Source organism: Crocodylus porosus, unplaced genomic scaffold, assembly GCF_001723895.1.
Source record: "Crocodylus porosus isolate Cpor-Errol unplaced genomic scaffold, CroPor_comp1, whole genome shotgun sequence".
NCBI lineage: Eukaryota > Metazoa > Chordata > Crocodylia > Crocodylidae > Crocodylus > Crocodylus porosus.
Window position 1 is genome coordinate 32,408,737 of NW_017728947.1, and position 19,321 is coordinate 32,428,057.

The following is a 19,321-nucleotide window of genomic DNA, read 5'->3' on the forward strand; positions in this document are numbered from 1 at the left end:
TGCTACCTTTGCATTCCTTACCAAATCCCTACAAGCTCGGGTCAGGGAGGTGTACTCCTCCTTTGTCCCTGCCCCCTGCTTCCACCGCCAGTACACTTTTTTCTTTGCCCTCAGGCCAGCCTGGATATCCGCGCTCAGCCATAAAGGTTTCTTGGACCCTTTTCCCACCTTCCTGCACAGAGGAATTGTGTCCTGCTGTGCCCCAAGGATAGCCTCCTTAAGGAAGAACCACCTTTCCGGGACCCCCATACTAGCTACCCCCTGGGCTCCGAGTGCCTCCCTGACTACTGCCCTGAGCACACTGAAGTTGGCTTTCCAAAAGTCAAGCATTTGCGCTGTGCTAGTTACCCTCCCCACCTTTCTCTGAATAGCAAACTGGATCATTTCATGATCACTGTTCCCTAGTCTCCCTTGTACAAGCACCTCCCCCACCAGGTTGTCCCCAGAGGCTAACACCAGATCCAGTATGGCGTTTCCCCTAGTGGGGATGAGTACCTCCTGCACAAGGTGTAACAGGTCCTGTACGCACATCAGGAACCTTCGTGAGTGGCTAGACCTGGTCAACTGCTCCTCCCAGTTGATGTCAGGGTAATTCATATCATCCATGACCACAACATCCTTTGCATGCATGGCCTCCCCCAGCTGCCTGGAAAATTCCAGATCTAGCTCTTCCTCCTGATGAACATCAGGCCTGATGTTGTGTCCTGTAGTAAACCCCTACCACCAGATCCCTCTCCCCCCGCCCTCCTTGAAGTTTGACCCACAGGGTCTCAGTGAAGCCTTCCTCTGGTCCCATTTGGAAGGTAGCTGATCTTCATCAGTGATTTGGATGAGGGTGTAGAAAACACTCTGTCCAGATTTGCAGACAACACCAAACTATGGGGTACAGTAGACACACTAGAGGGTAGGGAATGAATTCAGGAGGATTTGGACAGACTAGGAAAGTGGGTGGATCAAAATAGGATGTAATTTAACAAAGATAAGTGCAAAGTGCTACACCCGAGAAGAAAGAATCAACAATACACCTATAGACTGGGAAGTACCATTTTGAGTACCACAGGAGTGGAAAAGGATCTTGGAGTCTTAGTTGAAGCAAAAATGAATGTCAGTCTGTCACAGGGCAGGGACCCAGGAGCGGCCGTGATCTCCCCTGGTGCCCCTACCGTGCCAAGTTGCCGGTTTAGCACCCACTTTCTCGCCCACCACGACTTTGCTGTTTCTCTAAGATTAATGGGAGGCTGCCTTACTTGGCCCCTTGGACCCGGTGCTCTTACTCTACCGGTCCCAGCTCTGTACCCGACGAATTTGGTGCCCTAACCCTATGGGTGTCACGTGCCTCCTACCTCCCCTGCAGCACGCCCCAACCCTCGCAGTTCTTCCAGACGCTGTCTTGCCTACATGCTTCCCCTAGAGGTCCTGCCAAAGACCTCCGCCCTAATGTTCACTTTCACTGGGCTCAATCTGTTCACTCTCTGTACGCGCCCTCTCCTGGGGCTTCCCTCTATACGCGCCCTCTCCTGGGGCTTCCCTCACTCTACTCTTGTACGCGCCCCCTCCTGGGGCTTCTGTCTATACACGCCCCTCACCCTCACCGGGCTCTTCAATGGGCTTGCTCCCCTCTCAGGGCTTCTCTCTCTGGGACTCCCCTCAGTGGCTTGCCCTCTCCAGGCTCTTACCCACGCGTCCGCCCTCACCGTGCGCTTGCCTGTACTCGGGCTTCTCAATGGCCCCCTTCTGGGGCTTTTCCCTTACGGGCTGTGCCCCACTGGGGCCTGTCTCCCACCGCCCGTACTCGGGCCTTGTCTCTCCACATTCCCTGCGGCCTCATATACTCATGCCCTCTCTGGGGCCTCTGTCTCGCGCTTCCCGCGGTAGGTTCCCTACACTAGGGTTTCGTCGCCCGCACTTCCCGCGGTAGGTTCCCCACACTGGGGTTTCATCGCCCGTGCTTCCTGCAGTTGGGGCTCAGGTGGTGTATAGCCATGCCTGGCCCCCTTGACCCTCCTCACGGGTCTTATGCCCTGCTCGGGCTTCTCCAGTTATCGCCCACACAGGACTGGGGTCAACACACCCCCAAACATAGCGCCACCCCGGCACCACACTGCTGTGCCTTCCCTCTGGCACCCAGATACTATGCCCTTTACCTGGCCCCAGACCCTTCTCCGGGTCTTGCCCAGCTGGGCCTTCTCCAATACTGCCCCACTGGGGCCGGGGTTAGGACACCCCGAAACACTGCACCCTCTGTGGTGCCAGGAACACCCCACGTTACTGGGGAGCCCCTAATGAGGCCTCCACCATCCCCTTATAGCCACACCCAGTCCTCCGGTGTTACACAAACATCACAACAACAAACATAAAGCCCTGAGCTCAAGCATTCAGGCAGCTCTGCCTTGCTCTGCTCTGCAGCAGAGCTCCTGCTTCTCAGCCTGTCAAAGGGGAACTGACTCTGGCCTCAGCCTGGCTGTTTATAAAGGCCAGGCCCTGCCCCCTTTCGGTCAGCTGACCCAGTCAGTTGCCTCGGCAACCCCCCGGCTGTGTTGCCCTGCTGACTGACAGCTAAGTCCGCACTCTCCGATTCCAGTAGCAAGCACCCTAGTGCCCTGCTACACATCTCTCCCTCCAGGGGTTGAGCCTCCTTAGGAGCAGGGCGCGGGAGTGCCCTGCAACAGAGTCATCAATGCGATGAAGTAATAAGTAAGGCTAACCACACTCTTTCTTGCATTAGTAGGTGCATCCTGAGCAGATCTAGGGAGGTGATATTTCTCCTCTATGCGGCATTGGTGAGGCCACAGCTGGAGTACTACATCCAGTTTTGGGTGCCACACTTCAAGAGGGATGTGGATAACTTGGAAAGGATTCAGAGGCGGGCTACTTATATGGCTGAGGGCCTGCAGGTAAGATCCCATGAAGACAGATTGAGGGACATGAATCTCTTCAGCTTCTGCTGAGAAGGCTGAAACGTGATCTTGTAGCTGTCTACAAGCTTATTAGGCAGGGTCAGCAGGGAATAGGGCACACTGTTTACCAGGGAGCCCCTCGGGTTTACTAGAAATAATGGCCATAAACTGAAAGCAAGCAGATTTAGATTGTATATTAGGAAAAAATTCTTTACGTTGAGGGTTGCCAAAATATGGAATGGACTTCCAAGGGAGGTGGTGCTTTCCCCTACCTCTGAGATGTTTAAAAGGAGATTAGACAAATACCTGCCTGGGGTTACTTAACCCCAGCACTCTTTCCTGCCCAGAGCAGGGGGTCAGCTTCAATGATCCAATAGGTCCCTTCTGACCCTAGAAATCTATGAAATCTATTAAATCTATGAACATCACTGAAAAGCATCAGGCAATTAATTTTTGAGGAGCTTTCTCACTAACATTTAATTACAGCTTACATTGTTTATATCTATACAAGAATCCCTACTGTGCATGAAGATTGCTACAGATATGTGGCAATGAGATTTGCATCCCATCCTTATCTATCTAAAACATTATCTATCTCTAGTTTGAACAACAAAAAACCCTTTGTATTCAAAACCAGTTGCAGGCGCCACTCGTTACTTTCTAATTAGAACATAAAGCTCCATGACTAAAAACTAATCAAACTGAGACAATATAATACTAATCTGAATTAATCCAGCCTAAAGGTTATCTGTCTTAATGAGTTGTATTTGGAACCTTTCAGCAGGAAGAAGTTTCTGAAATGTGCTAAGAAGAGAGCAGTTGACATATTCTGGAATGCCAAAAGCCTGTCTGCTAAGAAATTTTCAGATTCATCTGGAAACATGAGCCGCGTCGACTTTCTACAGGGTCCTGATAAAGCCTATGTCCTGGTTGCTAGTTTTTATTAAAGATACTAGTCAGATGCAGACATAGAAAGTGGCCCACTGAGTGACATCTGTTCATTATATCGGTGCAAAGAAAAAATCTTTTTGAAGACTAATTAAGAGATTTAACACTTTGTTCTTCAGCTGCACTGTCATTTTGATCTTCCAATGATAATCTTTATCAATAAATCTGATTTTTGGATGTGGGTGTAATGTAGAGATGGAAATGTTATTTACGGTAAATCATTACTCAACAATTAACACCAGTACTGTATTCATAATACTTTTATTGCACTAGATCAATCTGAAGTCTTTCAGCCCAATGGTTCTTCTGTAAGATCTTGAAAGCATCTTAAGTATGGGTTAGGTTCTTCTTTTCTTTCAAAAATATGAATTCTTATTCATCTTTCTCAACATTTTTGAAAAGTAAAGATGCCCTAAAGAGCCAACCAGTCACCCTTTCTGTTCAGGGAATTGGGAAACTTTTGTCTGGACATTAACTCTTATTCCTGAATCACCTCCCCATCTCACTGCACCATACTCTGTATAACAACACAAACAAATCCCATAAAAGCCTCCAGTTCCACTGTACTCCTGAATTCTTTGTTAGTCTTGCCCAGCATGTTCTCTTCAATCCTATCCTCTTATGAAAGGCAAATTATGCACGGATAACTTATTCTCATTTTAGTAATATTGATATATTAGAATGACAAAGATATAGTTGTAATGTCTTTATAGACTCATCAAGTTCTTAACACCTTAATAGCTCATTTAGACCATTGTGTCATATTCTGTCCATACTTAGGACATCAACGCTTATAGTGTGAGCATTGTTATGGTTCATAACAAACTTTTATTTAGAAGATACGTTCATTCTTTCTTTAAAATAGGCAAAGAAACTATGGTTCATTAGACGATTCTTAAAGCACAATGCTGAAGCCTGTTTATTTTTTATTCTTTTAGCTGCATCCGTGCTAGAATATCTGACAACATAAAGACTGGTTAAATAAAATCACTTTTGTTTTACTTCATCACAACAGAACCAGTGTATACTAATAAAAAGTTCAGTTCCTCTGCCCTGGCTAAATGCAGCAGAAAAAAAATCTTTATTTATTAACAAATCCAACTTATCAAGTAACAAATTGAACATTTAAAGATACATCCATTGCCCTAATATATGCATAAAGGCAGATATGTATCTTCCATCAATGGTGCTCCCTTAACCCAAATCAAGGTAGACAGGAGTTTGACGTTCTTTTCTTCCCGAAAAACACTTTTAAACACTTCATAGGATGCTGAATATTTCTAAGGTGCTTTCAAAACAGAAGCACCATGTTTTTGCAGGATACAGAAGCTTTAGTAACAAAAGCATTACAATTCTGGCCCAGCCCACATAAAGCTCATTGTACTAGGCTTAATTGTGTTCATTCTTCTGCCAAACATCAGAACATAGAAAAATACAGGTTTTAATTTTCAGAAACATTAACCACCATCCAAAACCTGAAAATCCCTAATTTTTAAGATTACTGTAATTTTAAAAAGTCATTTGCCCCTTATTTTCCAATTTAAAAAAATCTCATTCTAGTCAGATCCTAAACAGTAGCCAGACTGGGCTTTTCAGTTCTATCATTGACCCCTTACAGACTATAGTGTAGGAAGAAGATCTTTTGATGCTAAATTACAGCTGCATCAGATACAATTCACTGAAAGGTGAACGCTGTATAAAGAATAGTTTCATTATTACAAAGGGCAATTTAACACATTTTGTGACTGTCCCAATGTGGGAGGTCAACGGTCAAATTTTCTTTAAGTGTTTAATCAACCAGTTAATGACTTTTTGTATGCTGTTAGAAAAAAGCTACAATATAGTGCCTTACAAAATACCTACAATATCCTCCCTATCTGCTCTAGCAGTAATTTACAGTACCTACCTTCTAAAAAAGTACAGTTTGATCAATAAATACATCTGTATCCTTTCTTAACCCAGAACTTCAGTGTTATTCAATTCTCTTATGTCCAACATTGCACAATAAGGCTGTACAAATCCATTCAAACGCTGATTGCCTCAGTGCTCAGCCAGATACATTTTATTTGTCACTCTGCAAATTATTGTCAAATTGTATCTGCTTACCTGGTTTGCTTTCATTTGGTTTACACTGAACTTCCTCAACACAATCTGCAGGAAACCATCCAACATGTCCTCGGGTGCTGCCTTCCCAGAATCCACCTTCGCCAATGCTTAACACTAAATGCAAAACAGAAAGACGAATGTTGAATTAGATTTTAAATACTGGATTATTTAGACAGTGAAATGTATTGTTTGCCACTTCAATGAAAACGAACACAGCACAATATACTAAACTGGGCTTTTCAAGCATTAATCTTGGGGATGGAGAAGGGATCCCATTACGAGTTCCACATTTCATATGCCCCACCAAAATCTGTTATGCTTCTGTATTTTTGCACAATAAATGTTATGAATGATTAATCTGTCTCAACAATAGGGAAGAATCAATAGGCTAGTCTAACAGTGGGAATGAAAGAGTTAATCAGTTATAAGATCTGGCACTTGCTAAAACTGAGTTTCAATGTTTATTTATTTTTCTAATTACTTATAGATTGTATATACTTCCTAAGGAAAACACAACCCTTGATTTAATGGTTAACTCCAGAGATTTGGAATCTAGGTCAAGTAATATGAATTTCATGGTTAGAACATACATCATAAACACTTGTATATCCCAAAGCTAGAATACTCAGTGGGAGTGAATTCTAAAACATTCTGCTGATTTTCACAGGGCAAGTAAATGGCAGAAAGGAGTGAATGACCTTTTAAGAGAAGGAAAAGGTTTACTTTGCACTGGTGTAAATCTTGAAACTGATCTTACGATTTAGCAAGGAGAGAGAACTACAGAATAACAGTGTGAATGTATTATTTTTGCCAGACTATTAGGGATGAATAAAAATAATTAAAACAAACCTGAAATCATTTTTTCAAGTACCATTTAAAGAAATGTTTTAGCATCTCAGATAACTCACTGTACATATGGCACTTTTTCTATAATCCATAGGGCAGAAAGATAAGACAAGTTGTCTTACCTTGTACACATTTTAAGCAACAAAACACCCCAAATCACATATTTCAGACAGACAGCTCATTTGATCACATACCCATACTTAGAGGATACAATGGGTCTTCAAAACAACAGGTTCTAATTCTGATTATAGTTTCATTTTGCACCAGTGCAAATCTACTAATTTCAATTAAATTCAATTTGCACTTCACTTATATTGCTGAAAGACAAAACTCAGACCTATAAATGGCAGAAATTACAAAAGGGAAACTGCCTGTTAATAATTCTACATTGCAAACTGTTTTTCTGCATTTAAAACAGTAATGCAACAATAAGCTTACATGTCTAGTAAAATAAAAATATTTCATAGGAAAAGGTTGTTAATCTCACTGAATGATAGAATAAAGGGTTGTCAGTGTCCTGCCACTACACAAGTTATTAAAATACACTTGAGAGATCCAGGGAAGAGGGCCATACGCCCCACTGCTAACAAAGTTATAAAACTCCACAGTTGGTAGCAATCTGATCGTGAAGTAAAATCCCTTTATGATCCCAAATGTAGAGACTGCTCTGACCCTGAGTGGAGGAGACCCTGAGTGGACCCTCTAATCAGGAACCTCTGGGTTTTAGTCCCAGCAGGAACTTTAGCATATCCCAGCCAACATCCAATGATCCAGAGAACAGTAACACTGCCCCCCCCCCCAAATCCCCTTGACACATCTGGCAACAGAAGGGGGAAGAATGTGTTCTTATTCCCAAGCAGCAACCAACAAAGCCCAGAAGCATAGGGAAAAGCAAACACCTTCCACTCTGCTTTGAATTCAAGTTTGATGAGTTTTAGTTCAAAGCTCCCTGCCACCATTTTTCAGCATGGGGACACTGATACACGTGAAGCTGGAGTCGGCTGGAGTGCGGTAATTACCGTGCTCCAGCATGCTCAATAAATTTGGTGGTGTGCCAAGCAGTGGCTATTACAGCTCCAGGAACTGTGACAGTTAACACTGATTTTAGTGACCCCACTACATTTCCATCCCTGAAGGCCAGATGACATGGCTCCATAGGCCAAATCCAGCCTCTGAGCCATACCTGTCACATCTCTGATTTAGAGTTATAACTGAATTTCAGTGCTTGCTTTTCCTTGTATTTTTCTAATTTTATTTGATATGTTGTGGGAATAAACAAAAAACATACCTTGTCTACATTTAAAAGGAAGAAAATATTAAGAAATCAGACTTATATTTCTTATAAGTTATATGTTACTAACCAAAGAAACTCAACTTAAATTCAGTTAAACTGAGTAATTTATGCTGTTGTCATAAATAGTTACTGCATGATATATGTATCAGGAACACAGGTCTTAAGAATATTTTCTTAGCCATATAAATTATATTTGCAATTCCAAAAAAGAGAAATATTAAATATTATGTGACCAGCTCAATAGTCAAAAGGCAGAAATTTGTCTTACTGGTTTTTTTATCCTTTAAAACCTGGGGGCAAATTCTGTTCCTAATTACCTTGATGAAAATCCAGAATAGCATCAGTGAAAGCCTGTCCTCATATCTGTATCAGTGTAACACAACAAAATTTAGTTCATTATTTGTATTTTCTTACATATCTTTAACCTTCCTCTAAAAACTGTGTACATACCTCTAGATGACTAAGAAGAAATGGAGAACTTTCTTTATAAAGATGGACAGAGGACATTGTATTTATTGCATGATTTGCAACAAGTTACTGTTACTATAGATCAATGTAATTTTAAAAGCTGGAATCTACTTCTTGATTCCATTTAGATAAAAGATATATAAATGTGTGACAGTGAAGGACTTTTGTTGCAAATAATTATTTTTGGTATGGATAATACTAAGCATATAAATCGCAATCCTGATTTTAAGACTGACAGGAGAAAGGAGAACACAGACTGGAAAGCAATTGAAAGAGACTGCCTCCTTCCCCCAACATAGTATTTTATTAATGTAAGTCGGGGCTAGTGCTTTGATGCTCTAAACTATATAGCTCTTTCTGTGTCTGAATAGCATTTGAATTTTAGTTTGTTAGAAGGCAGCTGAGTATTTCACATCCACAGAAACATTTGACATGTTCAAGGTAGTAACGGCTGTAAATGGATCTAGTGCAACAGAGCACCTGCCTAAAGGTAGAGAGAAGACATGTTTTTTGTTCAGTACATATGTGAATTCAAGACGAAGAGTGAATATTACTCATCAAAATAGATTTCTGAGTTCTACTTTGGATCATCATTAAATGAATAATTAAGTGTTACCAATTTCTAATGATGGAAATGTGGCAGGGCTATATTAAGGAGACCTGCTTGAAAATATAGTATTTGTAGAAAGAAGCTAAATTAGTAGCTTGGTGTACTGGGAGACACCACCAGCCTTTATCATTCTGAGTATCTGGGGTCAAGACTGGTTAAGAATAATGAAGTAAAAACAGGTCACCTGGTTACTTTGGCCAGCTGCCACAGAAATCCCACACTACTGGGTGTGATGGACTCTGTTCAAGAGACTTTTGGTATTTAAACAGAGTGGCAGGCATACAAGTGGCAAATAATACAAATCTTTTTTAAAGTTCATGAAAGTCATAAAAACCTCTTCACTCTTATTTTTCACAGTGAATTCCTTCTGAACTGCTCAGAAACCCCTCCCCCCCCCACAATTGTAAGGTTAATCCTTTTCTGGTACAGACCATAGCACTTTGTTCATGCAAGGAACGTTGGACTAAAATTCTTTCCTGAATAAAACACTGTCAAGATGGATAATAATGAATTCCAGGGCCTCTAAAAGGACACAAGCCTTGGTAGGCACTGGGCAGCTCTCTGTGAGACAGATTAGAGGCTGATGCCTATCATCCCAACTCCTTAAGCAGGTGTGGATGGATGAAAGCAAAAGTCTATTTATCTTTGGCATTCCCCTGAAATAGGTGAGAAGATCTCCTCTGCACTCCAATGCATGCCCAGGCATTTTATAGTTTGGGACCAAGATGCCTGGAATAGCTGCTTGAGTTAGGAGTTGGTATGGTGTGCGAATAGCTGGGCTGGTAATGGAAGGTACTGGGGCCAAGTTATAGGGGTGGATGGGCTGCTGAGGTGGACTAAAGATGGATGTCTGAGTGAGAGCTAGAAGGAAGTTAAGGTGATGATTATGAGTTAAGGAAAATAAGACCCAAGTGCTGCCCTGGGGCAGTTGCAAGTTGAGTACCTGGTGTGTCTTCTCATTCCTCCACCTCTCTGAGGATACAGCCCTAATTTTTCCATCACTCTTAGAATCATAGAAAATTAGGGCTGGAAGGGACCTCAGGCAGTCATCTAGTCCAACCCACTGCTCAAAGCAGGACCATTGCCAACTAGATCATCCCAGCTAAGGCTTTGTCTACCTGGGTCTTAAAAACCTCCAAGAATGGAGATTCCGTATCTTACCTAGGTAACTGTTCCAGTGCTTTACTACCCTCCTAGTGAGAAAGTTTTTTCCCAAAATCTAACCTAAACTTCCCTTGCTGCAACTTGAGACCACTGCTTCTTGGTCTGTCATCTGCCACCACTGAGAACAGTCTAGCTCCATCCTCTTTGTAACCACCCTTCAGGTAGTTGAAGGCAGCTATTAAACTCCCTCTTAGTCTTCTCTTCTCAAGACTAAATAAGCCCATTTCTCTCAACCTCTTCTCATAAGTAGGGAGCTACTGAAATCTGCAGAAAAAAAAGAAAACTTACTGAAAATAAAATGCTGGCTCCCTCTGGGGAGACAGTAGTCCTTGTGGTCCTGCAGCTTGGCCATGCCGCCTGCTGGGGGGAAAGGGGAGAAGGGGGACTGCCCACACAAAGCTCTGTATCTGGGTCTAATAATAAACTCACATCTCTGAGTACTGGGCATACAGGGAAACCTAAAATTGGGGGATGATGATATATATTTGACAGTGTCTGGGGGACAGTAAACACAATTCCAGTGTTGCCAAATCTCATAACACAGAATCTCAAACTCAATCTCTGATCAAACCAACAGCTGCAACCTGCTTTGGGGGAGTGCACCCACTAATGCAATTCCTTTTCAATTCCCTGGTCTCCTAGCTAAGAGCATCCAATCAAAGCTGTGGCAACAGATGAGCTGAGCTCCTCAACTTTGACCCTCATGAAAGGGAAAGTAGTTTTAGACAAAGGAAAAAAGGAGCCCAGAACCTTGGGGCTGCCCTGCTCCATCCTTACCGCTCACATGCCTCTGAACAAAAGGTTAGCCTATTCCAGTGGTTCTAAACCTTTTGGGATTTGGGCCACCCAGTGCTGGACTCGAAGCCAGATGAGTGACATGGGGCCAGTCTGCAGGCTGGATTGGACCCATAGATTCCTTCCCTTTCCTTGACTGTCCCCCTCCCCCAGAATATGTGATCCAGTGGCCACTTCAGCCAATCTGGGACCCATTCTGCATGTAGCATGGATCCCCAGAGCAGCTGGAATGGGCACCCCATACTGCTCAACCCAGCAGGAGTTGCAGCTGTATTGCAAGTGGTGGACACCCTGGCCAGACTGTGCTGCACTGCAGCAGGTCTGGGATAGTGCGGCATGTGGTACCTGCTCCAAGCAGCCCAGAACCTGAGCTGCACACAGTAATTGTGAGTGCCACAAAGGTTGTAGTGGGAGCAGTGTGCATCTCAGACTAGGTGCCGTGTGTGCTGTAGTCCAGCACGGGCAACCACTACATGCAGTGTGACTGCTCCTCCAGCTGAACCATACGCAATGTCCATTTAAGCTACTCCAGGATCTGTGGTACACATGCTGAGGGTCCCAGACCAGCTGGAGTAGCTACTGGATCATGTAGGCTGTGGGAGGTGGAAAAAGAAGAGGAGGGGCCCATAGGACTAATACAGTCCATAAACCAGTTCTGCATTGTACCCCATGTGGGCCTGATTACACCCAGGGGCAGCACCAGAGGCTAGATGGTGGGACTTTGCACACCGTATGTTTGAAACCTCTGAATTACAGTGCTTGCTTCCTCGCAGAGGGGCCTGGCAGTGGGAATGGTAGGGACGAGCCTGAGTTTGCACATACCTGCTTAGTTTAGCCGCTTATCTCCTCACACCTCACTCATCTTCTCGCACCTTGAGGCACACTTCAAATTAACTGTTAGCACCCCAGGGTCTATTCTCATCTATTCTGTGCCCCTATCCCCCAGTCTGCTCCCTCCACTCTCTGTTGACAAACCATAAAAGAGCAGAGTTGCACTGAGTGTCAAGGGGTACATGAAGAGCTGATGGGAAAAGTTGATGCAAGAGGATGGACAGATCTGAGGCTAGGGATGACACAATTTATTTCCCAGAATGCATTGGCTAGGAAGCAGGTGGAAGATATGCACTATCAAGAAATGTTTTATGCAAATCTTTGAGCTGGTGCCTTCAGCAGGATGTCCTGTAACAGGGTCCAATATCATGACACTCAAAACCAATGATCTTCAACCTGCCCCTGCCCTGGGGCAACCTTACAGAGGAAGTAATGTGCCGTGTGCAACATCATACTTTGGTCTTTTTGTCAATCTGAAGAAACATCTATGTATGGAAAGCAAAATTTCCTGTGGCTACAAGTAAAGCTGGAGGGTCTCATAGGTAACAAATTGCTCATAAGCCACAGGTCAGAGACCACTGCTCTATACGTTTGGAAGTGTTAGCAATGCTACAACTGTCTCATACAAACTGCGAGAATAAAAATAAAAAGACAAACCGAAACATAAAATATATTCTTTTAAAAAAATCATCACATGGATTTTTGCTCCATTTTCATGACTTTGTGATCTTTTTGGTTTTCTGAACGTTTGTGGTAGGCAATACTGAAATTTAAAAGCAACAAAAAGAAGTCATCAAAGACTGATATGAAACAGAGCACATAGCAAGAAGAAAAAAATTACTGTAGTTGTGAGCAAGTCATTTTGGCCTAAATATTCAATTTGTCCAAATTTGGGTGCCTCCATTTTGGGTGTCCAATCTTGAGGCAGGCAGAGTTTGATTTTTCAAAGACAATGAATGTCCATATACCTGATCAAAGTCAATTACAATTACACCCCTCAAACTCTGACCACAAATGTCTTAAATTGGAAACCCAGAAAATACTTTGAAAAGTGGGAATTATTTTTCTCATTCCTCAAAAACGGAGATGAAAGCAATACTTAAGAGGAGTATTACAAAATATCATTTGGTATCAGCGAGAGATTTTTCTATCAACAATTTCCTCCACACAAGGTATGTTTAAATGAAGGAGAAAATCTCCTAAAATGAATAATTATTTACTTTTAAAATTTCAAGTATTTTAATGTTTTTCTTTTGCTTTTCATGAGTCCTTAATAACTGTTGTGAAGGATATCTTCAATGTGGTTGCTATGGCAAAAGCAGGCCAGAGTCTCTTTACACTCAGCTGAGAGTCACAATAAACAGTCTGATGCTATAACACTATAAATAAGGTTTTAATAACATCTTGAAGCCTCATAGCCCTTCTCACAATATAAACATGGTTTAAAACAGGAACTCTGGTTAATTATATTAATTAAAAATAGCAAACCAAATCTGGACAAACACCAAATAACTGAGTAACATGGAAATGTGCACAGGCAGATGCTCAGCAGAATCACATCGTTTCTTAATATCCTGCATGTCCTATAGCTAATATCACAGAATTCTACTTTGCTACCAACTAAAAAAACATGCAAAAAAAATTACACATAATGAGAATTTACTCTACGATATAGTCACTATATAGTATGGTGGCTCTCATATCCCCGTTTTTCTATGATTACCATGTTATGTTTATTTGTAGCATTAACATTTTTATCCAAAAGGGCTCAATCTTCAACCTAATGTCACAAATAAAATAAAAATCCATTTGAAAATATCAAAATAAATATGTATCATTTTACATTCCTCCTTTTATGTAAGTACTGTAATCAAGACACTCATACAGGAGTAAATTTCCAGTAACGTAAATAAGTAACGCAAGTAAATTTTGTATTTGCTATAAGCCTTTAATATTATAACCTGGAACGTCAGATGATGACATTTTGGTGTTCTTATTTTTTTTAAATCATTGAAAACTGCAGCTAAGTATATTCCAATGAACCCTACTTGAAACAGGTATCTTTAATCTCTACAAAACAAATCCAATTTTGCCTTCAATTTGACACTAAAGGAATCAGTGTAGTCACATTAATAAAGAAAATGCTTTGAAAAGTGTGAAATATTGTAAATGTAATAATATTTCTTCATATAACACAGTTATTAATTGAGTTACAGAATATATCAGTTACATCAAATAAAAATTCATCTACAGTAACCCACTTAGAAGTGTTTCCTGAGAAACACATCCACTTCATTAGAACATGGACTATTTTTAGAAAATAAATATTGAGCTTGATTCACTAGTGCAGGGAATAGCAACCTAAGTACCCACACCAAATCCAAGCCGCAGAACCATTTGATCCAGCCTTGGACATGGGGTTTTGGAAGTGTTTGGCAGTGTTTGGCAGTCAGGGACTTTGGAAGCAGTCACTTTCCCCTCCCAGTGCTGGGAGCCTGGATAACAGCAAGAGCCAGCCTGGTCTTGGTTCAGGCCATGCACCACCAGCTTTGCATCATGTGCAGCCACCAGAGATCTCTGCCAAGAGCTGGTCATGAGTTCCCCAATGGCTGCTGCTGCTGCAGCAGGGTGGGGTAGGGTGGCAGGGGGCTATGTCCATGTGAGGGTGCAGGCAAGGGACTCACCCCCCTCACATAGTCCCCGCCACATCCATGGTTCCCCCCCCACCTGCACATAGTCCCCACACAACCCCCCCAATCTACCCATAAACCCCACACTGCCAAATCACCCCCACAAATCCTGCATCCCCAAACCACTACACAAGGCCCACACCACCCCCACAAACCCTACACCCACCCCTACACCCACACACAGCCCCCCCCCACAAGTCCCACACCCACGCCCCAAACCCCACATCCCCTCAACAAACCTCACAACTTGTGTGCCCAGTTGCCAGATGTGATGGGACCTGCTGGTGGGAGCTGTGGCTGCAGAGGCAACTGCCACACTGCAGTCCTGCCCCATGCCCACACCAGTATTGGGACATGTGGCCCCAGCCTGGGGGCACTCCTAATCCCAGGAACCACTTGGGGAGTGTGATGGGGTGGAGGTGGCAGCAGGATGGAGGTGCATGGGTGAGTGAGAGAGACAGACAGACAGACAGACAGACAGAACTGGGGGTCAGGGATGAGGGAGCACTCCAGGTAGGAAAGGCCACCAGAGTCAGACTTAGAGCCCCCCATCCCCTAGAGAAGCCTGTAGAGCGGGAGGCCAGCCTGGAAGGGAAGGGGCTTGTCCAGCCCAGTCCTTGAGCCTCAGCCAAGGGTTTCCCAGGCATGGGGATTGCTGAGGCCTAAGCACAGGCACAGGGAGCAGAACAGTAAAGGCTGGCACTGCACACAGCCACAAAGCAGTGGGTGGGACAGCTGCAGCTGGACTCATGTCCTGGTGCTGGGACTGAGCTGCTGCTTGTGGTGGGGCACCTAGTGGGGACAGGCAGAGGCTGTGGGTCAGGAGTAAGGGGCACTGGCAGGGCAGTGGGTTGGGAGAGAGGGGCAGGGGCAGGCACTCAGTGCTGCTCAGCGCCCAACATTTTGGTGACCAAAGGGGGCAGGGGAAGTTTTGATTTTTCTATAATAAAAAAAAAAAGCAAATGCCAAAGTGTATAGATATTTATAATTCATTATATTATGATGATGGAGGCACTGGTAGTCTTCCAAACTGCTTTAAAATTGTAAATATATCAATAAAACATGGCACACCTGATATCTTTATATGCAGCAGCATAAACTTGCAGCATCCTTATAGGCTTGGCAGTGCTACGCTGGCTAGCACTAGAGAAGAAAGAGACTTGGGGGTCATCATTGACCACAAGATGAACATGAGCCTTCAATGCGATGCTGCGGCTAGTAAAGCAACCAAAACCCTGACTTGCACCCATAGATGCTTCTCAAGCAAATCCCGGGATGTCATTCTCCCCTTGTACTCGGCCTTGGGGAAGCTGCAGCTGAAGTACTGCGTCCAGTTTTGGGACCCACAATACAAAAAGGATGTGGAGAAGCTTAAGAGAGTCCAGAGAAGAGCCACGTTCATGATCAGAGGTCAGGAAAACAGACCTTATGACAACAGGCTGAGAGCCATGGGGCTCTTTAGCCTGGAAAAGCGCAGGCTCAGGGGTGATCTGATGGCCACCTATAAGTTTATCAGGGGTGACCACCAGGATCTGGGGGAACGTTTGTTCACCAGAGTGCCCCAAGGGATGACGAGGTTGAATGGTTATAAACTCCTGCAAGACTGTTTCAGGCTGGACATAAGGAAGAATTTCTTTACTGTCCAAGCCCCTAAGGTCTGGAATAGGCTGCTATCGTAGGTGGTTCAAGCACCTACATTGAACACCTTCAAGAAAAAATTGGATGCTTATCTTGCTGGGATCCTATGACCCCAGCTGACTTATTGCCCCTCGGGTGGGGCACTGCAATCGATTTTCCAAGGTCCCTTCCAGCCCTAATGTCTATAAAATCTATTTCATTTTAATTTCAGAGCAAAGATTTTGGGTATTTTAATGAGAGAATTGGGGGGGGGCCTCTTATCAGAGAATTTGCAATTTTTAAACAGGGAACACCAGGACCCCTGCTGGTGAGGCAAATGGTGGGACCCAGGCAGAGGAGCTTGCCTAGGGTCAGCACAAGGGACCCAGCTGGAAGGCAGATGAGATGGCTGACATGCTTCAACAGTTCAAAGTGGGCCACCGCAATGAACACATCTTCCAGGTGATAGCTGCCCAGATGGCAGAGCAGAGGCACCAGAAGACATGATAGCAGTGCCACACAAAGGCCAACTGTGCAGCCATGGCCCACTGGCAGCTGGCCCAGAGATGCAAGAGTCTGCGTTGCAGTGCTCATACCACAGACCAGGTGGTCATGTGGTTCCCATCTGGGTCTGGCAGGTGCATAGCCATGGAGCTGCAGGTCCAAAGGTGCACATGCTGTTGTAGGTGGCAGCAGGTCACAACCAGGCAGCAGGCCCACTGTCAGACTGCTGCAGTGGGTAGAGGGTACAGGGACACTCTAGATTAGGGCATTTTCATCAGTCCAGCTGGCACGAGGAGCTAGTGTCCCCGGATACCAACTGGCTGGGCCTTAGAAGCTCCCTGAGCTGCTCAGCAGGACAGCTTTTTATGTTGCTAGCTTCCCCTGGTTGAAGACTTGGGGGGAGCTGAGCAGGGTCAGTTTGCCCCAAGTGGCACAATTTGCCTTACACCAAGTGCATGTTCAGGCATGTGAGCTGAGGCACAAATCCTCAGCATAAATTTGTTCTGCTGCTACTTGAGCTGCTGCAAGTGAATGTGCCTGCATGTGTGGACACACCCTATGGCTGCATCCACACGAGTGTGGACATTTGGTTCCCTAGGGAAAAGTAGTGCCAGTGCAAGGTGCGCTGCCGCTTTTTGTCCCTGGGGAACGCCTGTGCCACACACGCTTTGGCGCATGGCAAGTGACCCTGGGTGGGGTACAGAAGGCTGGGACCAGCACTGGGCTGGCCCCAGCAGCCTTACCTGGGGTCCTGGGGACCTCCTGGGGCTGTAGCAATGGCAATTCTGCTGCACAGAGCCTAACCAGCAACTGCAGCGTGGCGCCGGGTGGCCCGACTCCACTTTTGAACGGTGTGTGCTGCCCGGACATGCACTGCTCTTTTTTTCGGCAGGTTTTTTTGGCCCCTGGATATCCAAAAAAGCGGAGCAGTGTACACATTGTCAGCTCTCCCTTGCAGCGCAGAGAACATAGGAATGTGCAGTATGTGGCACCACAGATTTGTTTGCAGCACCACATACCACATGGCCACATTCATCTGGACATGGCCTATGGGTCTAGCTGAGAATACGTGAAAGTGCCCGTGATTCCTAGGAAGACTTTGAGAACAAAAGCAAAAGTGGAATGCCATGTACCTTGTACTAAACACATTCCACAGAAGAAAAACTAGCTCACATCTGAGAGAAGTGGAGAATTCTGTTGATTGCCCAGCCAGTGTTCTTAGTTTGTACGTGTGATCATACTTCAGTGGATTTTAAGTATAACACAATACTTTTTTAAGTACTAAAGACCTATCTGGAACAACATCTAAGATTCTTTACTTTAATGTCTAACTAATGATTCTTTAATAGCAAATTCTAAAGATATAAATTGGCAACCACTCCCTCCTGCAAGACAAAATAAATTTTAGGATTTAACTTTTATATTTAAAATATGACTGCTACAATAATTACTAAAGTTTACTTAAAACCTTACGTTAGGTAGTAAAAATTGCTAATCTAAATTGAGTATATGGTTTTGTGACTGAAAACAAATATATTGAAAGGAATGAAACAAAATGATTTATGATGTGTTACTGCTGGAGTTTTCTTCTCTGCTCTAACCTATAAACTAGAAAATTGGTTTGGGACACAATAAAATTTATTTTCTTGATGAATCACTTTTAATAGTTAACAATAAGCAGAGTTTTATTTATATAAATATTTGTATATGATATGGGTGGAGTCTTGGGCTCTGTTATAGAAATCACATGGAATGATAATTAATTTGGGATTTATCTTGGAGAAAAGGAAGTTATCTGATAAAACTTTGCAAAATTATAAAGATTTTGTTTGGTGTGAGTTCCAGTGGTTAATAAACTCAATAAGAATGCCTACCTCAAAGAGGAAAACAGCCTTGACATCTAAGTCCCATGGGAAAGTGTAACTGAATTACTGCAAGTCCCAAACTCATACCACCTTAGGCTATAATGGCAACTTCCTACTCTCTTAGGCAGAATCAATATTCAAAGTATAAGAGAACTATATGAATGTTGCATCTATTTTAGAACATTATCAAGTAAGTGGAATGAGACTATTATCAAGCAAGTGTTTTGCAGCATGACATTTATCTATATTTGAAGTGCAGCTTGACTCATAGACCTTACTAAGTGAGTACATGAAGGTCAGTTTAAGTTACAGTTCAATCATGTTCTAGGTTTTTAAATGTGTTATTAATTTTAGCTTACAGTTTACCACATATGATCCTCTCCTATATCTGCTTGTTCTTGACAGAAATTCCTCCTCCCTACCACCGATACTGAAGATGGTCTCTCTCGGTGCATGTGAAAGATTATGCAATATTAAGTGCAAAACCCATCTGGATTCTCTCTCTCTCTCTCTCTTTATATATATGCATAGAAGCAGCAGCACCTAGCACAGAATACTTGCCATTAAATTTGCCTCTATTACAAATAATGAATAAAAGAAATAATGTACAAAATTATCTTTTTACTATAACAACAAATAAATAAGAAACACGAAATGAAAACTGTACAAAGAAAACATTAAAAATC

The 19,321-nt window shown here is 43.4% G+C and overlaps 1 protein-coding gene across 4 annotated transcripts in view; it reads right to left on the reverse strand.

Moving 5' to 3' along the window:
• Positions 1 to 19,321, reverse strand: part of SHANK2 (SH3 and multiple ankyrin repeat domains 2) — a 771,218-nt gene that overhangs the window by 386,036 nt on the left and 365,861 nt on the right. For all 4 annotated transcript variants that reach the window (XM_019551544.1, XM_019551542.1, XM_019551541.1 and 1 more), the window contains one exon: positions 5,952 to 6,065. In XM_019551544.1, the coding sequence (XP_019407089.1) occupies positions 5,952 to 6,065 (114 nt within the window). The remainder of the gene's footprint in view (positions 1 to 5,951; positions 6,066 to 19,321) is intronic.